The 27,503-nt window shown below is 34.0% G+C and overlaps 1 protein-coding gene across 15 annotated transcripts in view; it reads right to left on the minus strand.

Moving 5' to 3' along the window:
• The window catches only part of LOC125652508 (1-phosphatidylinositol 4,5-bisphosphate phosphodiesterase beta-1-like), a 144,867-nt gene that overhangs the window by 53,451 nt on the left and 63,913 nt on the right, over positions 1–27,503 (minus strand). For 10 of the 15 annotated variants that reach the window (XM_056164645.1, XM_048881747.2, XM_048881744.2 and 7 more), the window contains 8 exons: positions 22,885–22,935; positions 17,247–17,347; positions 13,108–13,274; positions 7,687–7,833; positions 7,376–7,533; positions 7,150–7,229; positions 6,419–6,503; positions 2,849–2,936 (listed from right to left, as the gene is read on the minus strand). In XM_056164645.1, coding sequence (XP_056020620.1) covers positions 2,849–2,936; positions 6,419–6,503; positions 7,150–7,229; positions 7,376–7,533; positions 7,687–7,833; positions 13,108–13,274; positions 17,247–17,347; positions 22,885–22,935 — 877 coding nt within the window. The remainder of the gene's footprint in view (positions 1–2,848; positions 2,937–6,418; positions 6,504–7,149; positions 7,230–7,375; positions 7,534–7,686; positions 7,834–13,107; positions 13,275–17,246; positions 17,348–22,884; positions 22,936–27,503) is intronic. The other 5 variants (XM_056164646.1, XM_056164643.1, XM_056164642.1 and 2 more) reach the window with 1 other exon arrangement.

A 27,503-nucleotide genomic window follows, 5' to 3' on the forward strand; every position in this document is an offset into this window, starting at 1 on the left:
ACCCAACGAACAGTGATAATAACAGTAACAAATAATCAAAGAATATCAAATGAACACAAAAATCCTGAATCCTCAGGCAGCAATTTAAGGAAAACTATCATTCAAATTAATATGTATGCATTTGTGGTAACTTTTGTTAATATATAAACAAACAAAAACCAAAATAACTTCAACTTCTAACGAAGGTTTTGTGAGGTCAAAGGTCAAAGATGCTGCTTTAAGCATGGACATCAAACAATTGTGGACATACAATGAATGAGTAACAACAATCTATCGGTGGTTTGGAAAGAAAGGCAGCTCATTATTTAGACAATATCATATCTTCAGCATCACAACAAGCTGTGCTTAATTGTGAAACACATGTATGAATTTAACCATTTGAAATTTTTCAAGACATTCAACTTTGATTCCTACTTTACTTCATCCCAATTGGCCATCATAGATTAAAAATACAAACATGCTCTTTCAAACTGATTACAAAATCCTTAATATACACAAAAAACATAATATAAAGTGATCATTGAGGACAGAAGGGTCACCACGTCTATCGTTGTGGAGTATGATGGGTGGTCACAGTCATGGTTTAGAAGGGCCTGTTCAAATGCACATATATAAGTAATAAATAACCATTTTAACAAGAGGCCCATGGGCCATATCTCTCACCTGAGTCACCTTGGCCCATATTTAAAGATTTTCCCTAAATTTTCGCATGTAAAACTTTGATCCCTATTGTGGCCCCAACCTACCCCTGGGGACCATGAATTTAACCAAACTTGAATCTGCACTATGCCAGGAAGCTTTCATGTAAAGGTAAACTTTTCTGGCCCAGTGGTTCTTGAGAAGAAGATTTTTAAAGATTTTTCCTACATATTTGTACGTTAAACTTTGATCCCCTATTTTGGCCCCACCCTACCCCCACGGGCTGTGATGTTTGTCAGGAAGCTTTCATGTAAATGTAAACTTCTCTGGCCAAGTGGTAGTTGAGAAGAAGATTTTTAAAGAGTTCCTCTATATATTTCTATGTAAAACTTTGATCCCCTATTGTGGCCCCAGATACCTCTGGGGGCCATGATTTTTACAAACTTGAATCTGCACTATGTCAGGAAGCTTTCATGTAAATCTCAACTTTTCTGGCCCAGTGATTCTTGAGAAGATTTTTTAAAGACATTCCCTATATATTTGTATGTTAAACTTTGATCCCCTATCGTGGCCCCACCCTATCCCTGAGGGTCATGATTTTAACAAACTTGAATTTCCACTATCAAAAGAAGCTTTCATGTAAATTTCAGCTCTTCTGGGCCAGTGGTTCTCCAGAAGATTCTTAAATGACCCCACCCTATTTTTGCATTTTTGTGATTATCTCTCCTTTGAAGGGGGGATGGCCCTTCATTTGAACAAACTTGAATCCCCTTCACCCAAGGATGATCTGTACTAAGTTTGGTTGAAATTGACCCATTAGTTCTTGAGAAGATGATTTTCCTAAATATCAGCATGTAAAACTTTGATCCCCTATTGTAGCCCCATCCTACCTCCAGGGACCATGATCTGAACGAACTTATACCTACTTTATACCAGGAAGCTTTCAGGTAAATCTCCACTCTTATGGCCCAGTGGTTCTTGAGAAAAAGACTTTTAATGATTTTCCCCATATATTCGTATGTAAAAAATTTGATCCTATATTGTGGCCCAACCCTACCTCCAGAGGTCATGATTTTAACAACCTTGAATCTCCACCATGTCAAGAAGCTTTCATGTAAATTTCAGCTTTTCTGGGCTAGTGGTTTTTAAGAAGATTTTTAAATGACCCCACACTATTTATCTCCCCTTTGAAGGGGGCATGGTCCTTCATTTGAACAAACTTGAATCCCCTTTACCCAATGATGATTTGCACCAAGTTTGGTTGAAATTGGCCCAGTGGTTCTGAAGAAGAAATCGAAAGTATGAAAAGTTTACAGACAGATGAACAACGGGTGATCAAAAAAGCTCACTAAAGCTCTCAGCTCGGTTGAGCTAAAAACTTCACAAGGCTATGAAGTGGGGTGGTAAATGATCAAATCTATTGAGATGTGTTTCTAGCTTCACAGAATTTGATCATGTGACCATCCCACTTAATAGCCTAGTGAAGTTTGTTTGATAGTTATATATCGTGTTTCTTATGACATACAACCATAGCGTACAATGATTTTAGTAAGAGTTATTCTTCTTGAAATACTAGCTTCCTTTTTTAACACCATAGACACAATGTCAACAAACACGCTTAACAAATGCTTTACCACAGCACAAATTCAATGGTCACACCAACTGAGAGGTGAAAAGTTAAGAAGCTAGCAGCAGAAGACAAAGATAGGCAAGTATGCCATTACTAAGAAACTTGACTGACTAAACAGAGCCATTATAAGTGCTCCTGTGTTGACTATGTAAGTCTGTTAACTCTGTGCAGAATAACATATTTTTAAATCAAACACGCATTACCTCTTTTCTGCTCTGTAATGGGAACCAATAAAATTGTTTTTAAAGCAACATGGGAAAAAATTAAATCCATAATCATTCTTTAACATGTCCTTCTGAAATGCACTCCCAACATCATGTGTTTTGGGAGTGGTTTCAAGTGGAAAACACTTCAGATTAATTTACAATATTTTCAAGTGCTCACCTAAAAGGTAATTCTGAATATTTTCCTAATTTTATAATGAAGCATTCAACTTTTGCGAGAAAAAAGTCTATAAGACAAGTGTTGCATCAATGCAACAATGTCATGCAACAAGACAATGATCTTGAGCATGCCATGGCTGACAGTTAGTAAATCATCATTCAGACCATGCTGGGACAATAAAGATTTAAGTCTTGCCTCTTTGGTGAAAATGTTTCTTCTTGTTCTTGATTATAATTTTATGCATCAGACTGTTGGGACTTGGCAGTGGGATCCCTACATCCAGCTGTAAAGATAATTAATTCAGTATGTACCGCAAAAGATTTTTTCTACTATAATGATATGCAAATATTCTGAAAGGCATCTGCCAGTAAATAGTTTCAATGGTTATTTCCCACACCATTAGTGTATGAAACTATTACCAGCTACACTTTTCCAGTATCAAAACAGTCCTATATTTTCTATATAAAAAAGTAAATACAGAAAAATGTGTCTACCAGTCTTTTCTATTGTTTAAATAGCAATTTAATCTATATCTGACACAATGAAATACCTACTGGCTGGCTATTCAAATAATAGTAAGTTTATTGTTCCCTAAACAACAGTTTCCCCTTGACTGTCTCTTGGGGGTAATAAACCTGCTATCATCCTTGTAACCAATAATATAGATAAAATTATGTGCAATGCTAAAAGTTCACAACTATACTTTCCCCCTTTTATAATTATACCAAAACTCTGTTGCATGCCTTAACTTTCAAGATATTCATATATATTTTTTCATTCTATATACCATATATACTCGCCCATAAGTTGGATTTTTGGGAGTCAATTTTTGGTCCAAAACTCTATGTCCGACTTATAGGCGCATCCTAAGAAGATTGGTATTTTTCTAGGCGGCGTAATGTAGTGTTTTTTAAACAACTCCGACGATTATCATGGACTACCACACAAATGATTATTGTTCACAAATATCTAGACATATTGTATTGTTTATGTATTTTAAAATTATGTATAAAGTACAAGTATTTACATATTTTTATCTTGTTAAAAATTATTTACATACCGGTAACTAATACTTTCAATTCAACTAATCTATCGTTTATCGGTAAAATTGAATTACGAACCCGATTTAATATTGAAATATTCATATGTATACCGGCTGAAATATATTTCATAAAAGATTGAATATTGTTAACAGATAATTTAGATCATCATTCTTGACTCTTAAAAACTCGATTGTTGATACAATGAATTATACTGGAATCCCACAATAACTGTGAGGCGCATGCCACAAGTAAACACAGTGTCAGGTACTGGTAATTAGGAGACCATAATTGTGTAGGTAAACAAGGGATCATTGTCCATAATAGATCAAGGGTTGCATTTAAACCCCAAACAGATATGGCTTGGATATTGAGCACCTCATAATTATTAATTTCTCAAAATATTTTTTGAAACCTAGGTAAAAACACTAGAGCATTGACTTGAAATTGTCTACCGATTCTGACAAAAATTTGTACCGACTTATAAGCGGGTCAATGGCAAATTTCTACAAAATAACCTTAAAAAATACAACCGACTTATAGACGGATCGACTTATAGGCGAGTATATACGGTATATGTGTTCTCAAATTTTGTTGTAAGTTTAATTTTCATCGATTCAGAATAATCTAATTTCAGTTGTAAAACGCAATTTGATTGGTTCATTTGACTATCATGTAAACTAAATTGTTAATTCACACTATATGACATCCTAGAATGATGTCACAATGTTTGGCTCCTCCGTTTCCATTCTGTTGCTATGTCAATATTACTCAGCATCATGTAAAATTCAAATTTTCCTTAAAATTATTTTCCAAATCATATCAAATGAGTTTTCCTTAATAAAATTATAAGGAACGAAAGCCATTTCTGTTGTTTTTATATAATAATATGTATACGGTGTGACCGTTGGACCGAGCGAAGCATGTACGTAACTCCGTGTCCCGAATGGTAATCATAATTCCGTTAAGTACGGTAGATTGTGATTCATTTAAAAATATATATTTTGAATGAAATTTCCTTGCCCTAAACACCCAGTAGCATCTCAATATTAAAGGAGTTTATATGGGGACAACAGTTTTACATGATCCGCCTATTCATTGAACGCGGGAAATAAAACACAAGGCGACGTAAACTGTGCATTTTGACGTCACATTTAGCCTCGACTTTTTTCTCTTTTTCAAAGCAAACAATTATAAACAACAATAATACATTCCGTATGCAATGAAAAAGGCCGTTAAAACTAAACAAATTTAACCAATAAATTCAAAATGGTAAAAAAGTAACCGTAATTTTATCGTATACTCTTATTCACAGAAACTCATGAACTCGTTCATCTATTTAGTCGTATTACGGTTTTATATGTATTTATTTGCTAAATCCTGTTACAATGATAATTATACTATTCATTTTGAACAAAATGAGTGCTTAAATTACGAATTGCACGTTAGAGACTTCTATTATTGGCATTCAAAATAAAACACGAATAACTGTTGAAGCAGGTAATGAAAAAATAAATGGCGGCACCCATATGGATCACGAAAATTTCACTGAACGTATATGAGATTATCTCTTTTTCTTTTGCTGATTTTGACTTTTTTCTTTTACATACGTGTTACCTTTAGAGCCTTGCTTCGCGGACAGGCCTTTGGCCCGTCCGAGCTTTGCTCAATAATATGTATACGATGTGACCGTTAGACCGAGCGAAGCATGTACGTAATGGTCATTGGAGTGTCCCAAGTGGTAATCATAATTCCGTTAAGTACGGTAGATTATGATTCATTTAAAAATATATATTTTGAATGAAATTTCCTTGCGCTAAACACCCAGTAACATCTCAATATTAAAGGAGTTTATATGGGGACAACAGTTTTACATGACCCGCCTATTCATTGAACGCGGGAAATAAAACGCAAGGCGACGTAAACTGTGCATTGTGACGTCACATTTAGCCTCGACTTTTTTCTCTTTTTAAAAGCAAACAATTATAAACAACAATAATACATTCCGTATGCAATGAAAAAGGCCGTTAAAACTAAACAAAATTAACCAATAAATTGAAAATGGTAAAAAAGTAACCGTAATTTTATCGTATATTCTTATTCAAAGAAACTCATGAACTCGTTCATCTATTTAGTCGTATTACGATTTTATATGTATTTATTTGCTAAAACCTGTTACAATTATAATTATACTATTCACTTTGAACAAACTGAGTGTTTAAATTACGAATTGCACGTTAGAGTCTTCTGTTATTGGGATTCAAAATAAAACACGAATAACTGTTGAAGCAGGTGATGAAAAAATAAATGGCGGCGCCCATATGGATCACGAAAATTTCAGTGAATGTATATAGAGATTATCTCTTTTTCTTTTGCTGATTTTGACTTTTTTCTTTTACATACGTGTTACCTTTAGAGCCTTGCTTCGCGGACGGGCCTTCGGCCCGTCCGAGCTTCGCTCGGTATAAAGTAAGTTAGGACATAATCTAATTAAAATTAGATGTTGGATCCACTCACACTCGCTTGTGTAGCGAGTTTGTGAGTGGATCTAACATCTAACTGTAATTAGATTGGTTAGGACAGTCAATGCTCTATTATAAACCGCTTGATGATTTATAATGAGTAAACTGCCCTAATTTAATTTATATTGTATAAAAAGTGTATAAATGACTTTCATTCCTTAACTGATGTGAAATTGTAATTGATTAATAAATAAACTAATCACAGGTGATCCATCCAGCATGTCTGTCAATAACATGTCACCAAATATGTTTCTGCAGTGTGCTGCCATCTTTGCTTGCTGCCTTTGCCTAAAAAATTCAAACAGAAAGCCTAAGTACCATCCATTCTACTGTAACACTTTAGAGATATACCTTAAGACAAATATCAATGCAAAATAACAGAAACAAGGCTCCACAAAGCATGGCATCCCCTTGCAACAGGACATCATTTTAATAATTCTACTACTGTGTCCTTTTTAAGTATATGTATGCATTTCTAACCAATGTGACCCTGGCCTTCTTAATGACAAGCAAGTAGAGTATTGATAATGCCCTCTGATCATGGGCTACCAATGTACATAGTCTTTGGCCCTTTTCTCAAAAAAAAAAATTTAAAAAAAAATCTTACCATTGCATTTCTGCTATACAATCAACTATAATCATTTGTGAGAAAATAGATTTGTATTAAATTGGGCATACCTTTTATGCTTATATAGAATTTGCAAGTGATCAGTTATAAAGAATAAAACAATTACTAAATTTTGAATTTTGTGAAACTAGTCACCAACTTCTTTGTACATTTGTGTATTTCTCCACAATAGAGTTGTGATTCAGTCATAAAAAGTGGACACAGATGGGTGTACATCCAAGGAGACACAATGTTGATTCTTACATTTTAACCCAAATATTTTGAAATGATGTAAATAAAATTAAACTTGTTCTTAATTGAACTTACGAGCAGTGATTTTCAAAAGACAGAATAACTGGATAATCTGATGTTTTAAAAGCACTATCTGCAATTGCTTCAATTACTTCCTGTTAAAAAATACAAAAAAACAAACTGTGCATTAGATATCTATATTTCTGAATGACATTTTTGCAATAAAATAAAACTGCATTGACACTACAAACAGTGGATACATGATGCAACAAATATTCCCTATACATGTACAATGTTATACCTTGAACGAAATTTCAGTGCACATAGTGTATCCATGAGTAATCATGGGTTCTTCATCTGCATTACGACCATCCCAGCAATCTAACTCAATACAGCGACACCCTGACAGCAGAACCTGCCTATACATCTCCACAGATGATCGACCTGTTAGCTGGTGTCCTACAAGTAATCTATACTTGTTATCATTGCTTTGATTGGTTAATACAGTTGAAAATTGGTCTATGACCCTTACCTCGTAGGTAGGAATAGTGTCTGTTTTATGTAGTTTAACCTTGGCCTATGACTCATATCTATGTGCAGATTAACCCTTACCTTGTAGGTAGGTATTGTGACTGGAATTACAGAAGTAGTGGGCTAGCGGTTGGTTCATGTCATGGCTAAGGTCCAGAGAATCTGGTGGGACAATGTTGTTATTTTCACTCAACAGAAATCTCAGGAAACCTTCTTGTGACAAATGCCCTGAAACACAGATTCATCATAAAAGACTCCCTCACACTTGCATTCCCTGTATGCAAGTATGTATTAGCATCTACAGAACACTGTTAAAAAACATCACAAGTTTAAAATTCTAAATACTAATCATTTTGCTCGAGTTTCAAATCACAGCTTCAAGTTTGAAGTGTAAAAATGTACAAGACAGGATATCCTATCCAACTTGTCCAAATCAGGTAACATTTTGCTAGTTTTTCATATCCTTTTTTTTCAGCAAACACGAGACCTATGGGTCTTAATGGTCACTTGAGTTCATGCAATGAAGATCATAAAAAATTAGAAATGTGTGTAGATAGTGCAGGTGTGCATTTTTAAAATTCTGAGAGCTGAATGTCCTTATGGTAAAAAAGGATGTTTAATTCTTCGAATGATGATCATTAGCAACCTTTAAGCCAAGTATGAGACATCACTATTTCTCAATTACTAATTCATTTATTCATATATTTATTTAAATCTTGATTACTATTATATCTGCGAATATCAATAGACAGTACACCTTCAAAATAGATTAGAATTCAGAGAAAAATTCAGAAAAGAAGTAAAAACAACCCTCTTTTATAGTGACCTTGACATCGGTCAAATTACCCTGATTTGGGGTCATGACACATTGTCCAATTATAAACTACCTTTGTGGAAAATATGAGCTATATGTTTAGGAGTAGAGAGTATAATTCATTTTCAGTTTATGAACCATAGAGCTTCACCCTGAGAACCCTGGGGTAAAGGTCTCCTAGTTCATTATCACTACAAACCTAGTTCTTGTGCTTGACATTCTGGAGTAAAGAAGAGTTTTACAAATTTTTCTTTATATGATCCCTTAACATAGCACTATCCTGGAGCCTGATCCCCTTACCCAAGGTCCATGAATTTTACAATATGGTAGAGACTTCCATATTCAATTTAACTAAGTACTTTTTACTTTAACATAATTATATTTATTGTGTTATCCACCCTACACAATCCATATAGCCTATGGAGCCTGAACTGACCCAGGGGCTATGAATTTCACAAGATTGGTAGAAGTCTTTAGGCTCAATATAATTACGCATCTAGTGTGTTTCCTAAATGTGCAGGTGTAAAGAAGAAACCTTAACATTTATTGCATCCATATAGCCCTGAACTTGAACCTGAACTCCTAACACATGGGTCATGAATTATATGATTTCGGTAGAGGCATTTCTGCTCAGAATAACTACAAACTAAGTATAATAATAAAAGAATAAATTATTTAGACAGGATGGCAACAATTAGTATCAAATGACTAGTTTACATTGTGGTCCTTGTAAAACATATTCACAGAGAGATGAATGAGAGAATAGAAAAATAGATAACATAATATAAAATATATACATGATATCACTCGGAAAAAATAAACATACACCTATCTACATACATGTGTATCACTTGTTGAGGTTATAATGCTGCAAATATGCTGATTTAAAAGATGTAATAGAACTACAGTTTCTGACAGACTCAGGCAACTGATTCCATAAAATTGTGGAAGATACCTTAAAAGACCATTTATAATATTCAGTTTGAACTTTTGGTAAATTTAAAATGCCACTATCAATAATTCTTGTTGTTCTTGAACTAACTTGGCTGACAAAACTAAAAACAATCATATATTCTGATGTCATATTTTTAAGAACCTTGAAAGCAAGCACTATAGCTTTCTTTATATAAAATAATCATGAACAGAATAACTACAAACTAAGTTTTTATGCCAGATGCCCATGAGCAAAGAAGATTTTCAAAAATTTTACTACATTTAGAGGAACAAAACCTAACCCTAGGCAGGAACCATAAAAAAAAAAAAAAAAATTGTTTCTCTATGGGGTAGAGAAACAAAAATTTTTATTTTTTGTTATTCATGTTCCAGGGAAATTTTAATGAAAATTGGCCATCCATTTTGTTCAGAAGTAAAAATGTTCAAAAGTTGACTTTATACAACAATGGACAGGCATGGATAGAAATAGGTTGCATGATTCACTCAAGTGACCTAATACATGTGAAAATGGGGATTACAGAATTGAACCCATTCAAAATGTTGTTAGTATATCCACTATCTACATTATTATGAGGAATAATAGAATATTTATATCATGCATCACACAGAAGGCTGGCAAAGATATCAGAGTGGAAGAGATTGTAAAATGTTAGGCTTATTTCAAACAAAAAACCTCATTGTACTCATGAATGTATTCAATATTCTGTGAAGTCTGAATGTATCTGACATTGCAAGAAACAGTATCAACTGCTCATCATGAACCTTTTCAAAGAAAAATATAAATTCTTGTTAAGGACACACACAACATTTCTCAATAATTTATAATTTTTCATGACATTTCATGTACAATTCACTTGCACTCTATCTCATTTCTACAAAAACTTTTGGGGTATATTATTGTCTGTTTTAGAGTTACCATATTTTGATAGTTCCTGGTTGTTGCAAGTAAAAATATAAAGTCAGCTCTTATGTATTGCAGTAAGTTGTATAAATGTAGCAAAGAAATAAAGAAAAATCTTTGGAACAATCTGGTATCGAATGGGGTACACTTGCATTTCTAGTTAGGTGAACTAAATACTGAGCTACCCAGGTTGACATACAAAATATGGTAATTTAACTACAATATAAAATTTAAACCTATTTTGGAAATCATACACGAACCCTTCATATCAAGATGATAAAATGAATTTAGAGGAAATGTCAAGTGTGTCGATCCTTATCAAAAATAAATACATAATTATAAAGAGACAAAGCAAACTCTTCAAAATACAGTCAAACCTGTTTTTAAGAGGCCACCTTGGGGAAGTTATGAAAGTGGCCACTTACGACAGGTGGCCTCTTATATATTCCAGTTTGCCCTAGCTGTAAACAGCCAGTCAATCAATATATGAATAAGTTAGAAACTTTATTACACTTTACAGAGAGTAAAATAAGGTGAATTTCATAAAAAATACTGATCATACATATGTACATTCTAATGTCCACGTAGAAAATAATACGTGTATATGTTTTACTAATTAAAAAGGAAATTATTACTCTCTTTTTTAAAAAGTCCAAAATTGTTTTCTGTTTGTTTTTTTTTCGTAATGTGTCATCGCTGTTTTTTTTCTGGATCCACATTATTTTCAAAATCCTCTAGATATTCAGCTTTCCTTTTCAAAACGTTGTTTATCTGAGTCTTGCCAACATTTAAATTCTGCTGCAATCTTGCGTGAAGATATACCTTTTTTATCCAGATCAATCACTTTGATTTTTTTCAGACAAAGTTAAAACTTTCGTTTTTTATATTCGGTGAAGCCATTTCAACAATGTGTTAAAATGACAAACAACGATAACAGAGTACAAAATATTTAATTTGAACACAAATCTGTTTATTAGCTTCAGGTAAACTGACCAGTATTTAATTACCCAAGCGAATGTGTTTTCAAAACAATCAGCTATCGTCACAGCTGATTAACTCATGTGAAATATCACGCGATAAAATCGCGTCATTGGACAAAATGGTTGTCTATTACAGTATAATTAACATGTCGGGTGAGGATTTGAGGAGCCGTTGGCCGCGTTACACAGGTGGCCGTTTATTCCAGTACAAATATATAGGAAAAATCATTGGGGGGAATCGAGAGTGGCCGTTGTTCGGGAGTGGCCGCTGATTTCAAGTGGCCGTTAAGACAAGTTTGACTGTATCATGAAAAGGCATTATCAAATGCAGAAATAATTCTGTGTAGTCCAAAACTGAAACTGTAATTCAGACTTACGGTAAAACTAGTAAAATGCCTGCTAAATAGTAAAATACTCCAAAAATATATGGTAAAATCTGAGACTAGTGGATGAACAAGAAATATGTGATATCCCTCACCCCAATGTTAAAAACTTGGACAATATTTCATTCACCAGTGTTCCTCTGCACAAATATTGTAAATGATTGAAATAAAAGAGCAGACCTAAGAAATAGAAACCAAAAACACCAATATCTTCAAAACAAAACTGTAATTTGAACATTATAACGTTTAATTGAATATTGCCTTGGTTAACATTCAATTTATCATATGATAAAATTTTTTTTATCAAAATTTCAGTTTTTCTAAACAATGAACATACACATGATCAAACGCAGTCCAAGTCCTTATAATGACTGTTAACAAAAGGCAGAACTGATGAAAGAAGAAATGCTTCAAACACACCTACTAAAAAAATACATGGATAATACATTTAAAAAAAAACACAAAAAAAACAGTGGCAACTCAAATAGAACTGAAAATTCTACTTCATTTCTATACTACCTATCCTGGGTCCACACACCATTAGTGTGTGGAGCTTAGGATAGCGGTACTTGGATCTGCTTCACTGAATAAACTTAAGCTTTGTGTGAAACCAATCCAGTAACCATTGCAGTGCATGCAACTACCCACTTACCTTCCTCTTCTATACGAAATGAGAACAAGTAGTAATTGGGTTTAATTAATGTTACTTTAGAAACATCATGTAAAACATTAAAACATAGTTATAGCGAAGTACAAGGAAGGCTTATTTTGCTTCATAAAGGGCATTTATCTAGGTTTAATCAAGGGTGTATTGGAATTTCTCGCACATTGTTTTTCAACATATAAGCATAATAGCCAATCAGAATGTGTCATTTTACTTACAAAGGAAATAACCAATGAGCTAATCACTATTTCATCTATGTAGAAAAAGAAAATCACTTCATTTTAAGCAATAATTTATTACATTAGATATGTTTTTTTAACAATATTTTACTGTATTTTTAATTGTAAGTATGCTGAATTTTTATTTCAATTCATACCCATTCCCATTGCTTTTGTTTTATTTAGCTGTAATAAAATTACTCTGTAAATCTCATCATGACATGCATGTATTTTTTTTTTTTTTACAAAACAAATTCACAGGTATTTCTCCCAACAAAGACAACTAACTCGTAAAACTAAATGCTACACAAAACCTACGAACCTACACCATTTTAATGAAAAACCTGCATTTGGATATGACAGCTAACATCAACAGTATATTAAATTATATCAAATCTAAAATACAAACAACATCAAATTTTAAATATATTTTTACTTTATACATAAAAACACTGGCCTAAACTTATCTTATTTAACCTTTATAAATAAATGTAAAAACTAGGTTTTCTATACACAGATGATAATGAGTACAATTATTTTTAAAGTTTCCTTAAAGTTTTAGTTTCAATAGGTGTAAAAGACATGTACCTTTTGTTGCCATATTTTGTCTGAATTCATATTCATTTATGATGTCCTGTGCTTGCCGCACAGTGTAGTAGGGGTAAAGAATTTCATTCAGTCGAGGGTCCCTCTGCTCTTTGTTTAGAAAATTCACAAACTGTTCCACTGATAGATATGGCTTCTTCTTAGCTCCCCTATGTAAAGGAAATTTACAATGTGCTACATTTTCATGCAGTGAAATATCATAATTTATCTATGGAATAAAATTATTAGTTTCACTGGTGTTCTATTTTCAGTGTGAAAATTACTAAAGTGTTATTTTCATGGTGTGAAAATAACACAGGGTACCTTTCTGCATGACCTCTATAATACAGGTGGTGATAAATTTTGCCAACTTTTCAAATAAGACCAATGCCATTTTGCATTTTTAAATAACAAAAGGCCCATGGGCCACATTGTTCACCAGAGTCACCTTGGCTCATATTTAAAGATTTTCCCAATATATTCGCATATCAAACTTTGATCCCTATTGTGGCCCCAACCTACCACCAGGGGCCATGATTTTTACAAACATGATGTCAGGAAGCATTCATGTAAATGTAAACTTCTTTGGCCCAATGGTTCTTGAGAAGATTTTTAAAGATTTTCTCTATATATTTGTATGTAAAACTTTGATCCCCTATTGTGGGCCTCATCCTACCCCCGGGGGCCATGGTTTTAACAAACTTGAATCTGCACTATGTTAGGAGGCTTTCATGTAAATTTGTATCATCCCAGCCCAGTGGTTCTTGAGAAGAAGACTTTCAAAGATTTTACCTAAATATTCGCATGTAATCTTTGATCCCCTATTGTGCCTTATTTTACCCCCAGGGGCCATGATTTTAACAAACTTGAATCTGCACTGTGTCAGGAAACTTTCATGTAAATTTGTATTTTCCTAATCTAATGGTTCTTGAGAAGAAGATTTTTAAAGATTTTCTCTATTTATTCCAATGTAAAACATTGATTCCCTATTGTGGCCCCAACCTACCCCCCAGGGCCATAATTTGGACAAACCTGACTCTTCACTGTGTCAGGCAGCTTTCATGTAAATCTCAGCTCTTCTGGCCCAGTGGTTCTTGAGAAGAGGATTTTTTAAAAATGTCCCCATTTATTCCCATGTGAAACTTTGGTCACCTATTGTGGCCCCAGCCTACCCCCAGGGGCCATGATTTGAATAAACATGAATCTGAACTATATCAGAAAGTTTTCATGTAAATCTCAGCTCTTCTGGTCCAGTAGTTCTTGAGAAGATTTTAAAAGATTTTCTCTATATATTTGCATGTAAAACTTCCATCCCCTATTGTGGCCCCAACCTACCCTCGGGGGCCATGATTTTAACAAACTTGAATCTGCACTATGTCAGGAAGCTTTCATGTAAATTTCAGCTCCTCTGGCTCAGTGGTGCTTGAGAAGAAGATTTTTAAATGAATCCACCCATTTTTGCAATTATCTCCCCTTTGAAGGGGGCATGACCCTTCATTTAAACGAACTTGAAAGCCCTTCACCCAAGGATGATTTTGGCCAAGTTTGGTTGGAATTAGCCCAGTGGTTCTGGAGAAGAAGTCGAAAATGTGAAAAGTTTACAGACGGATAGACACTAGGTGATCAGAAAAGCTCACTTGAGCTTTCAGCTCAGGTGAGCTAAAATGGATACTTCTGACATGTTCTTTGGATGTGTTGAGATGTGATATCTGAGGAATATATAGAGAATATTACATGCTAAAATCCATATCACATCAGCCAAAGTGGCCCCATGTAAGCCCGAGAGCTAAAGGCCTAAAATGGGGTCAGAAGGGCAAATATGACATGGAATTCATCATGCAATATTCTATCTATCATATAATGCACTTTTTCATACTTGAATATTGTTTACATTAAGTATAGTGTATTTGAGGTAAAATTCTTATCTAATATGGGGTCAAAGGGCTAAAAGATGCAGGTAAATTTTTTGCATTTTAAAGGCCAATCAAGAAATATTTGATACATTGATTTACTATAGTAAAACCCTTTATACATTGATTTACAGATGTTCCCCAAACATTCCCCAATTTAAAAGTGGTGTCATTGAGCTTCTGAACAACCAATTACAATACATTCTCAGTATTTTTAGTGTGAACCTATTATGTCGAAACCATTCCATTTTTCTCATAAGAGATTTACCAGTTATTAAAATATTAGCCAATCAAAATCTAACACATGTGCTTGTGTGTTTGTGAAGGTGATTTTGAAAATGCTACTAATGCATATCAATATGGGAATTATGTATTTGCTCCTAACAATGTATCAATTCCATTCATATGATGGAATCCCTAACTATTAAAATGGACATAATATAAATAGTCAAAAGTGCTGCAATGTGAATTTAAAACAAAAAAGAAAAGAAGAGGTCCATGGGCCACATCGTTCAACTGAGCAGCAGTTTCTAGCAATAAACAAGCTTGAGCAAAACTATCATTATACAAGCAGCTTGGTTCAGAAAAAACTTTTCAAAGGTAACGACTAAAACTTCATTAATTATCAAACTTGACTACGACTTCATTAAATATCATATGCCCTTGTAGACGGGTATGGCCTTTCATATTAACAAATTTCATCTAAGGATGCTTTGTGCCATTTAGTTTGGTTTCCTTCACATGTAAAACTTTGACCCCCTATTGTGCCCCCCCCCCCCCCCCCCCCCCCCCATCCAAGGGGTCATGATTTTTATGAACTTAAATTTCCACTTTGTTGGAAAGTTTTCGTGTAAATTTCAGCTTTTCTGGGCTAGTGGTTCTTGAGAAGAAGATTTTTAAATGAACCCACCCTATTTTTTACACTTTTGTGATTATCTCCCCTTTGAAAGGGCACAGCCCTTCATTTGACTAAACTTGAATCCCTTTCACCTAAGGATGATTTGTATAAAGTTTGATTGAAATTGGCCTTGTGGTTCTGGAGAAGATTTTCCAATATATCTGCATGTAAAACTTTGATCCCCTATTGGGGCCCCACCATACCCCCGTGGGCCATGATCTGAACAAATTTGATTTTACACTATATCAGGAAGCTTTCAGGTAAATCTCTACTCTTCTGGCCAAGTGGTTCTTGAGAAGATTTTTTTTAATTCTTTTTTTTTTATAGATTTTCTTGATATATTCGCATTTCTAACTTTAATCTGCCAATCAAATTGCATCTTAAAAGTAAAATAAAACCAATTTCTTTAAAAATATAATCATTCTGGTGTATATACATAACAAAATTAGATTCTGCTGACACATAAGATCTTATAATCACATGAGTTGAACTTATTGCCACAGGTAAATTGCGGAAACGTAATGCTTGGGTACAATAATAGCTGTATTTTTTTTTTTTTTTTTTTTTTGCGGAAACCTAACAACACTTTACTTTTTGCAAAAAAGTAAAAACAACATTTTTCAAAATTTGTGGAAAAGTAATATGCCTGTATAGAAAATCCATTTAGACAGCACTGAAGTTCTTACAGAACATGTTAGTCAGTTCAAAAGACCACAGCTGACATTTCACAAACTTCCCATCTCATTCTCATTTACGTATTTCTATGCACTGTAAGGGTGTAATTTTAAATGAATGTGAAAATTATGCTCACTAACATGGAATCTAAATTGTTAGAAAAATAATTCATAAGTGTAACAATGCCCAGTAATTTATTTATTTTATGCAGGCATGATTGAGCCTAACTGATATATCATATACACACAGTTTGATCATCACCATAATTACAATGGAGTTTACTTTGAAGATCATCAAGTTGGAGAAGTCATTCAATTAATTCTAAAGCTTTGCATATTATGTACGTACCCCTTTTTTCAAACATATGTATATAACAATATTTGTGTACTAAACATAAAAATATTTCAAAATCAGTTAAAATTTTCTAACCGGTTATAGAATTTTTTCTAACCAAGTAATTATTAACTGTTTGATCATTTTTATTCATATATAGAATTCAAAATGCCATTAGAATATAAAAATTGATAGAAAAAAGTAATTTTCATCCAAACCATCTGCATGGTCATGTGGTGAAATTTTGCATAGCCAAAGTAAGTTTTTAAGTTGCTAATCAGTTATAGACAACAGCAATTTTTTTTAAATAGGTCAAGTCAACATACACTTCATCAAACACTTTGTCCACTTCATTTCTTCCAAGAAGATGACGATAAAAGCTAAAAAAATCTTCAAAGGTAAACTTGTTGGGTTCTATGGTCTCATTCTGAAAAACAACAGATCATAGATGAAAATATCACCAAATATTTACAACATATCAGGTTCTGTAATAGTTAAATTTGACCCCCAATTCTAACAGTAATTCAAAACAATATTTTTTTTATATATCCTTGTTAAATAGGTTAGAATAAACAAAACAAAATATTTTGGCAATGAAGCCTGAATTTACTATGCCACAAACACATTGATTTCCTGTCAAAAATAATTTTTTTAATCTACTCAAATTGGTTCTAGAAATGTTGGCTTCGTGCTTGAATTATGATCAAATTTTAAATTCAAGACTCGGCAGGACACTGATCACATGATTGTCAGAAATGCAATGTAATAATAGTGGCTGTTGTCACTTTACTAGCTACATGTATGACATCATAGCCTACTAAACTACATTACACTTTGTATCAGGCATTGACACTAAACCTATTGGGTACATTCTGATGTCATAGTGATAAGGAGGCATGATTTTTGAATTTTTTTTTTATATTTCTATTAAGTTTTCTACCAATTCTCCTTCGAATTAGAAAAAAAAATATTCAAAATAAATTTGATTTGTATAGTTCTTTAAAATTCTTAAATGTTGATAAGCATTGAAAGTACCATTTGAGTATATAATGATAAAAGGCAGTCATAGTAGTGCAAGAGCACAAAGTTAAATTTTGCCGTTTAATATTGGAGTATTTCATATAAGTCCATTAAAATATTTATTTAAAGTGCTTTGAAAATATTCAAGGACATGTTAGTTTATAACATTAGATAAATGTGACTGTAATAATAGTGAAAACGGGGTTTTATGTAAAAAAAAAAAAAATTACACATATTTTTGAATATTTTTATATAGACGGCAAAATTTGAAAAGGTAGTGAAAAATTATTAAAAGGGTATCTTCCCTACAGTATGGGTGAATTTCAGAGAAAGTTTAATATGACTATGAGGTTTCACTCCTTTCATGGAAATTAACTCTTCCATGCCCACTTTAAAGGAAGATAACTCTTCCATGTCCATGACAAGAACCCTCATATGATTTGGACAAATTTGTACCGAGGGTCCACTATACTGTGCTTTTAGCAAGTATGATGAAAATTCATTGACAAATATTATTTTCATGCCACTGTCCTGTTCAATATGATTAAAATAAAGGTCCCTCAAATAGTGCACTCTGTGCTGTGTACTCTTTTAGAGATCTGTATTTTAATCAGATTGTGTCCTGCCAATTTTAAATTAAATTTTAGATCTTAATAAAATAGTTTTGGTAGACACTTAGCATCCATCAATTCTATGTCTGAATCTGCCTCAAACAGATATTTTAGACAATTTTCAAGAACAATGTTTAAACATTACCAACATTGTGTGATATTATAAATACCAAAACTAAAGTCAGTATTTGATAAAAAAAACAACCCCAATCTATTTCAACTCAAAAATTACTGAATTTCACAGAAATGGCTATTGTCTAACCTAGCCCTTTGCACATTCATGATGGCATACTTATAATGGCATAAACATGTAAGCAATAGCATGCTGGACTTACATGATGAACTTGTCTTAAAACAAGAAATGTTTGTAAAACATCTATGCCCCCCATGGTGCAAAATTGAAAAGGGTTATACACATGCATCATTTAATTGATAGTAGTGCCAAACCATTTCAAAATATTGAGCAGACAATATCTTCCTATGTCCAGAGTGGATTGACCATGTGACCTAAAAATCAATAGGGGTCATCTACTCCTTATGCTGTACCAGTGTATCAAGTTTGGTGTCAATCAAGCAAATGATTCTTAAAATATAGGAGACAATACATTACTATGTCCAGTTTAACCCTTGACCTTTGACCAGGTGACTTCAAAATCAATAGGGGTCATCTACTTCTTAAGATGTACCAATGTACCAAGTTTGATGTCTGTCAAGCAAAGGGTTCTCACGATATTGAGCGAACAGTATATTCTTATGGCCAGTTTGCCCTTTGACCTTTGACCATGTGAACTCAAAATCAATATGGGTCATCTTTTCCTGAAGATGTGCCAGTGTACCAAGTTTGATATCTGTCAAGCAAAGGGTTCTCAAGATATTGAGCAGACAGCATACTCCTAAGTCCAGTTTGACCCTTGACCCTTGATCATGTGACCTCAAAATCAATAGGGGTCATCTTCTCCCAAAGATGTACCAGTGTACCAAGCTTGATGTCTGTCAAGCAAAGGGTTTTCTAGACACTGAGTGGTCAGTACATTCCTATGTCCAGAGTGGATTGACCCTTGACCTTTTGACCGGAAAATCAATAACGGTCCTTTTCTACGCATAACCAACCCACATATGAAATATCATTACAATGAAGTGAATGGTTCTCAAGATATTGAGCAGACAACATGTGGTCTACCGACCAACTGACAGGTGTAAAGCAATATGCCCCTCTTCTTTGATGGGGGGGGGGGGGGGGGGGGGGGGGGGGGCAGCATAAATTTTTTTTTGGAATGTATATAACAGGTAACTACTCTCAATAACCTCCATATAACCTCAAACCTTGAACACGGTAATACAGTATTTGTAATCTTCAAAGCTAGGGTACTTAAAGAGACACTATAGCTCATTCTCCACATTTCAATCAAGTGTTTTTTAAAACACGTATTGATAAAATGATAAAAATCATATCGATACTGACAATTTTGAACAATTTGGATGTATCAATTTGCTCTCAACTGTGCTTTGGAGATCATCTTGAATTCAAAGGTTTCTTCATACAGACTCGGACTTTTAAATACATATTCACATCATGTGATTTTGAATGACAGCAAAGGTATTGTGAAATACCACTTAGTGGGTCCACACTTGCCTTTCAAGTATGAAATTATTCCCTGCTTCTTATAATTATAAATCATTATTTTAACAGAAACCCTTCCATGTTCCAATTTACCAATGTTTTTTAAACTAACATGTGATGTGTGCAGATAGAAATAGCACTTGCTTTTAAAGTAGCGTCTTCATTAGTCCCAATGGCACATTTTGAGGGGGTAGGACCCCCTCCCTTTTTTCACCACAAATTGTGAGTAAAGCTCCAGATTCGGCAACCAAAATGGCTGAATACTTTGACTTTCACATGCCCCCCTCCCCCCACCCTGGAATCCTAGAGTGTGTTTCTCCTAGCTCTTGGTTTTCTAACAGTCATACTGATCCCAACATAAATTTTAGTTCATATATGAGTTTTATCTCATTTTATTTCTACAACTTTTCTCACAAAAACTGTCAAAATTCTGGGTCTATCCACTACACTTTCTCTCTCTTGACGACATACTGCACTGTTTACTGTCTATGCACATGCATCTGAAGACCGAGAGGAGACTCAATGTTTTTCTGTATAGGCTGTCAAAAAGTATTAAGTTTTGCATTAAAACGAAAATGTACAACTTTAGATAAGTGTTATTTTCACTAAGTTCATACATTCAACTATGCAACAAAATTTGAGAAAGCTTTGAGAAAATTGTCATTTCAAGATTTTTGTGCAAAATGAGCTGTAATGTCTCTTAATTATATACTGAATATGTACCTAATTCTGGGTATCTTAAATTATAAATCAAATGCAAAACAAAATGAACATGGGAAAAATGCCATCCTTGTAACATTTCAAAAATGTCAATCTGGGTTTTTGTGAAATTGAGATGGGAATTAATATACAAAACCATTCATAATGCTCAACAAAAGTAGTGACATAGAAGAGACAGAGTAGAGTGAAAATAATGAAGTTATCATAATGACATACAGTAATACAAATTCTATGAATTTGCTGCGATAATGAGATTACAGTTATAGGGAATAGAGTAAAACTTGTCTAATCCGAATGCTGTGCAATGTTGTGTAGACGTTATTGCTTTCTACCAGAATTCTGGTACCAATCATGTCCAGACTACACAAGTGTCAATAATATGAAATACATTTCATTAAACACTGTACAGTCTACTCCGGATAAATTGAAATTCAAGGACCCAGCTGATTATTTTCAATACATCAGTCATTAAAATAAAACACAGTTGATCTTTATCATCCATTTCAGAAAAAATAATTTATTTCAATGCCCATCTAATAAATCTATGCAAACATGATTCAAATTAGTTAATCAAATAGCTATTAATTTGTAAACATATTGTACATAAATGAAGTGAAAATATTTCATGTTCAGGTAACTCTCAGAAATAAAAGTTCATGAGAACACGATAAATCTTCCAAGGTTGAGAAATTTGAGTTTTCATCAGTGGGGAAATCAGCACTTTACTGTTCGAAGTTTTACTCCAACAGGATATAACTGTTTATATCACATGAGTGTGGTAAAATTTATAAGTTTAATCTTAAAACTTTATTTCACCTAAAATGTGAATGTCAACATTTCGTGCTTTTTATTTTTTGCAGTAATAAATATGCCACCATCTAACATTCCAAAGTTATTTACTAGGTTAACTGATAATTGTAACCAATCATTAACACACCAATAATCCCAGGTTGGGAAATCTAGCTTGGTGTCATTGCTAATTAAGCTCTACTAAGCTGTGTTTTCTTGACAATGGCTATTTCACAGGTATGGTCCAAACCATGCTAATAAGGTCAAGAGAACAGGACTACACTGTTTATTCATTCATAGGGGAAAAAATCAGTACCAGTCTGAGGATATTACTTTGAGAGATTAAAAACTTCAAGAGACCGAAGTTAATGCCATCAAGATTATATTCAAGTTTGTTGCACCAAGGCAATGATTGGTATCCGAATTCAAAATAATGTAGTACTCCTACCTCCAATTAGACCACAATCACTGAACAAGAAGAGATCCCATCTATAATCCAATTGTTATTACAAAAAACAAAATGAAAATGTAGCAGGTAAAGAATTGGTCTCAGGACACCTGTCTATCTGCATGATTATGTCATAAACCATCAAGAAGACCAATGTGGTCCATTATGAAAACAATTGACAATCAGCTCACTAGATTCTTAATTTACCTCAAATTACAAGATAGATTTATAAAAAACAAAAAAACATATCAATGAAAACAAACAGAAAAATGCTGTTGGGAAATGGTTTTTTGGGTTTTTTTATCAAAATGAGCAATATTCAAACACCTGATTTCAATTAAGTGGAGTAAGCTGTACAAATATTGTACAGGACATGTGAAATAGGTTGGGTTGAAGAAAATGCTGATTACCATGAGAATAGATTTGTTGAATTCACCATAAATTTCCAACTTCTATAAGCATTGCACTTCATTCACATAATACAGAAGAATCAGGGAAATTTAGGAATATGATACAAAGATTAAGATACTTTTATGAGTATTTTTTCCCTGTGCATTTGCTTTTGAAATAATACATCAAAATTATTTCATTAGATTTTCAGAGATTGATGGCTCAAGAAAATTACATGCCATGATGTCATAAACAAACCATGCATTTGATAGAGGCAATCGGTCATCTTTTCATGATTTTTTTTTTCATTGCAGCTACATTTTCAGTCATTAAAAGGCAGAAAAACCAAAAAAACAATATTCAACCTGTCTAGGGGTTTTCATCATCTTGTGAAAGGGCAAGTTGATAAAACCGTCCTGAAATCAAGGGATGTCAAGAACATAAAAGACATAATATGTTATTTTACAATGACATTCTAGCATACAAAAAGAAAGGAAGGTAAGATCAAGGGTATTTCATATTTTGGCATCATTTTGATAACAAGAGGCCCATGGGCCTTAACAGTTACCCGAGTATCATAGCCCATACAGAGAGTCCCATATTTGCATATAAACCTCAATATACTTTTTGTGCATATGTTTATGATCTTTCAAAATACATACAATTCCTATTCAATTACAGAAAAAGGAAAAATGTAAGATTGAGGCATATAATTCATTTTAAAATTCCTAATTTTTATTTTAACTTATTTTCATTATGTGGCCATATTGGCCCTACCCAAGGGCCTAAACACTGACCCAGAAGCCATGAATTTCACAATTTAGGTAGAGAGTTTCATGGACATCATAATCATGCATTTAGTTTTTCTCAGATATATATGGGAGCATCTTCACTAGTCAAGGATTTCCGATCCACTCCGCTTCTCTACAACCCTTGGCTGCGTTAGCACAATTTTCGTGTCCTGACCCAGGAGCCATGAATTTTACAATTTTAGTAGAGGGCTTCATGGACATTATAACCATGCACACATTTATTTTTCCCTCATATGTGCAGGAGTAGAGAAGATGATTTTTGAAAATATGGGCTTTTTAAACATATTTGGCCCCACCATGGGTGGTAAGGTCTTAAATTTTATAATATATAAATAATCCTCTTATGCTAGAGATGCTTCACACCAAAACTGGTAACAACTGGCCATGAAAAGTCACTCAGGTGACCTAAATATTGTAAGTTATCTCATTTCAAGGTGAACTAGATGCATTGGAGTGACATGAATGCCCCTCTCTAAGGGTAAAAATTCTGCCAAAAGTTATTCAACGGACCCACATAAGTACTTGACCTGCACATTCTCATGGTATATCTATATCTCAAATTTCAATTCAAAATGTCCATGTATGGCTAAGTTAAAGAGAGGAAACTGTGAATTGTTTGAAATTTTTCAAAGTCCAAGTGGTACAACTCTTCCCAGTATTATTTGACCATAACTAGATATGAACTTGACCTGCATATTTTCAGGATATATCTTTATCTCCATGTATGACTGAAATAATGTGCAGAAACTATGAATTGTTTACCTATATACTCACATATAAATCGACCCGCATGTAAGTTGATAACCCCCTTTTTGGAGAATTTCTTAAGAATTTAACACTGACCCTCTTATAAGTCGGACTGAATTTTTTTTTATCAAATTGTTTGCCATCTTCAAATCCACTTTCTAGCAAGAGTTTAATTGATGTCCCATCACTACTCTGTAGTTCAGCTAGAGGAATCACTCTTGCTATTTTCTCTCGCGTCATTTGTGGAGGACTGTAAAAATTCATTGAAACCGATGCCCTATCACTACTCTGTATAGTTCAGCTAGAGGAATGTCATTGTAATAATCACTAGCATCACTATCCTCGGTTTTACTCATGCCATTTTCTCTCACGTCATTTGTGGAGGACTGTAAAAATTCACTGAAGAGTACATCGTCTTCTTCTCCATCCAAGGTGTTGCTGATTCCACATTTCTTAAATGATCTCTGCACTACTTCCGGATTGATTGAATCCCAGGCATTTAAAATCCAACGAAGCACTACACTGACGCTGGGTCTCTTTTGATTCCCGCCGGCCATGTATTCCATCTCTCTTTTAATCATCCACTCAGTCCAGAATTGTTGCATTTTCACTTTGAACGGCTTGTTCAAACACACATCTAAGGGTTGTAGCGTAGCAAAGATGTACAGCCACCAGGAATTATTACTCGAGTTAAAGACATTTGCTTTAATCTTTCCTTTACACTGTGTATGATATCCTCCAAATATATCCCATACAAGATGGCTTTTCTTATTCATTTATGCGCCGGGACGATTTCTCCGCACATGATGCAACCACAGATACAAAATTCCTCTACCATCCAGCCCTTTTTGTTTACCGGTACGTGCACAAGGACACCACATGGCAGTTTCTCTAACTTTTGGCATTGTCTTTCTCTTGAAAATCACCATAGGTTTTAAGTTCTAATTGGCATTGTCTTTCTCTTGAAAATCACCATAGGTTTTAAGTTAGAACTATCAGCAAGGCAGTTTAATACAACAGTCATGAAGGACTTCTCTGCACCTGTTGTTTTTACAGTCACCGTTTTCTCTCCCTCAACAGTGACAGTTCGGTTTGATGGCAGATCAATTGAAATTGGTGTCTCGTCCATATTCCCAATTGCTATGAGGGGGAAGTCGTAGGCTTTGCCCTGTTTAATGATGAACCGCTGATAATTTTTGACCTTGGTCTCAACATCAGATGGCAGCTTCTGGGCAATGTGTGTCCTCTGATGCGGGGCTAGACCATGTCATTTCATGAATTATGAACACCACACAGCAGATGCTTTGAAGTCGGCTGGTGCGAGGGTCTTGTCGCAGCTTACTTTCTGTAGGGCTTGAAGGCGGATAGTGCCATGTGTCACTTTATAACCTTGTTGCCTCAGGTCAGTTACCCATTCTATCAGTTGACTTTTAAGACTGGCTACTGGTGATATGGTTCGGATCTTTTTCACTGGACGTTCAAGATCCTCCAGTTGCGTCCTCTTTTTTCGCTAATCTCTCACAAGTTTTTCATTGATACCAAATTCTCTTTCTGCTGCTGCATTGGAATATGGCCCTCAGCATATGACACCACTTTAAGCTTAAAAGTTTGAATCGTACGCTGATCTTTGTATTTTCGGCATGGTATTTGAAACTATAGTTTTACCACATAAAACTTGGATAATTATTTAAGAGGTAAAAAAAATAATTATGAAATACTCAGTCCCCATTTTTAATTATGAGGTGCTCACTGTCCAAGCCTTCATCTGGAACATGAAGGTCAAATATATAGGCGATCAATTACTGTAATTTCATAGTAATTGATATTGTTGGATGAGGACCATACTGCAATTGATATTTGTTTAGTGAATATTTACTGCGCTGTTCCATAAATTGATTCATAAAATAAAGAATACCGATATACAATAATTATACAAATCAGGCTCATTCTTCATAAAATGATACGCATATGGACTTTAATGAACATAAAAGATGAGTCGAATTTATTTTCATTCCTAACATCACAGCAGGAAGTATTCAGAATTGTAATTTATTGTTACCGGTAATTTTGTATTCCTTATAGGAGTTGTGAGATTGATCACAATTCGTTATTTTCACCTTGTTATTTAAGCTATCACTCTTGTTGATTTGCTACTGATTAAACCGTCATTAACACATTCAAAATTCTGTCAAATGTGGCAAGCTGTGCGGCAGGAAAAATATTATGGCATTACTATATGCATAGAAGTCAAACACAAACTTCAGGGTCAAATTTTTACTCCCAAAAAACGACTTATGTGCAAGTATATACAGTAAGAGATTCTATGTCCAAGGGCCAAATCTGCAAAACATTATCTGACAGGAACCTAATAGTACCATGACCTGTGTATTCTAATGATCAATATATCAAATTATGTCCACGTATAACTGAGATAATGAGTGGAAACTGATTTGTTTGAAATTTCTAAGTCCAAGGGGCATAACTCTGCCAAATATTTTTTTTACTTGACTTGGCCTGTGTATTCTTGGGACATATCTATATCCTGAATTTCAATTATGACTGAGATACCAAATTTCAGTGCATCCATAACAGAGATGGTGAACTGAAACTGAATTATGATGAAATGACAGAAAAGCGTAACACTATATGCCCTGTCTATTTCATGGCGGGGGCATAAAATTAATAATCAAACCCAAGAAATGTCAAAAGACGTTTGGTATACTATTCATGGGAACTGAATGAATCAACAAGAGGCCCACAGGCCTTATTAGTCACCTGAGTATTTGTTAAAGGTATCACTGGCCTGTTCTGCATATCAAAGCTAAATTCTAATATTCAGCAGCAGTATAAAACAAGATGTGTTCTAAAAACACTGACCCTGAAAGTGTCCATAATGATGAAAGATTACACATAATATTTTATATCATATTAATACTTTATGAATATTTTGCACCTGCCCTAGAGTCAGAACCCTGGAGTTGCAAAATTCACAAGTTTGGTACATCTCTTTCTGGTTTTCCTAAATATGTGCTTAGTTTTGAAACATCGGAATAAAATTAAAGAATTCATCTTTCAAATGATAATTTTGAACCCAAACCTGGAACCAAAACTCCTACCCCCGGGATCACGAAATTGACAATTTTGGTAAAGGGTTGCCTGCTCCTTCTAAATATCTATTTAGTTTCAATTTAGTATCAATAGAATTAAAGAAGATGCTATCTAAACATTTTGCACATAAACGCTATATGCCAAGTCTGGTACTGCCCTGGAGTCAGAACCTCTTATGAGGGGACATGAAATTTATAATTTTGATAGAGGCTTTCCTGTACTAAATGACTATGCATTTAGTTTTTCTTACAGATGTGTGGTTGTAGAGGTGAAGATTTTTTGAAAATTGGTCATTTTTTGGCAGTTTATGATCTAAC

This window comes from Ostrea edulis, chromosome 5 (genome assembly GCF_947568905.1).
Source record: "Ostrea edulis chromosome 5, xbOstEdul1.1, whole genome shotgun sequence".
Classification (NCBI taxonomy): domain Eukaryota; kingdom Metazoa; phylum Mollusca; class Bivalvia; order Ostreida; family Ostreidae; genus Ostrea; species Ostrea edulis.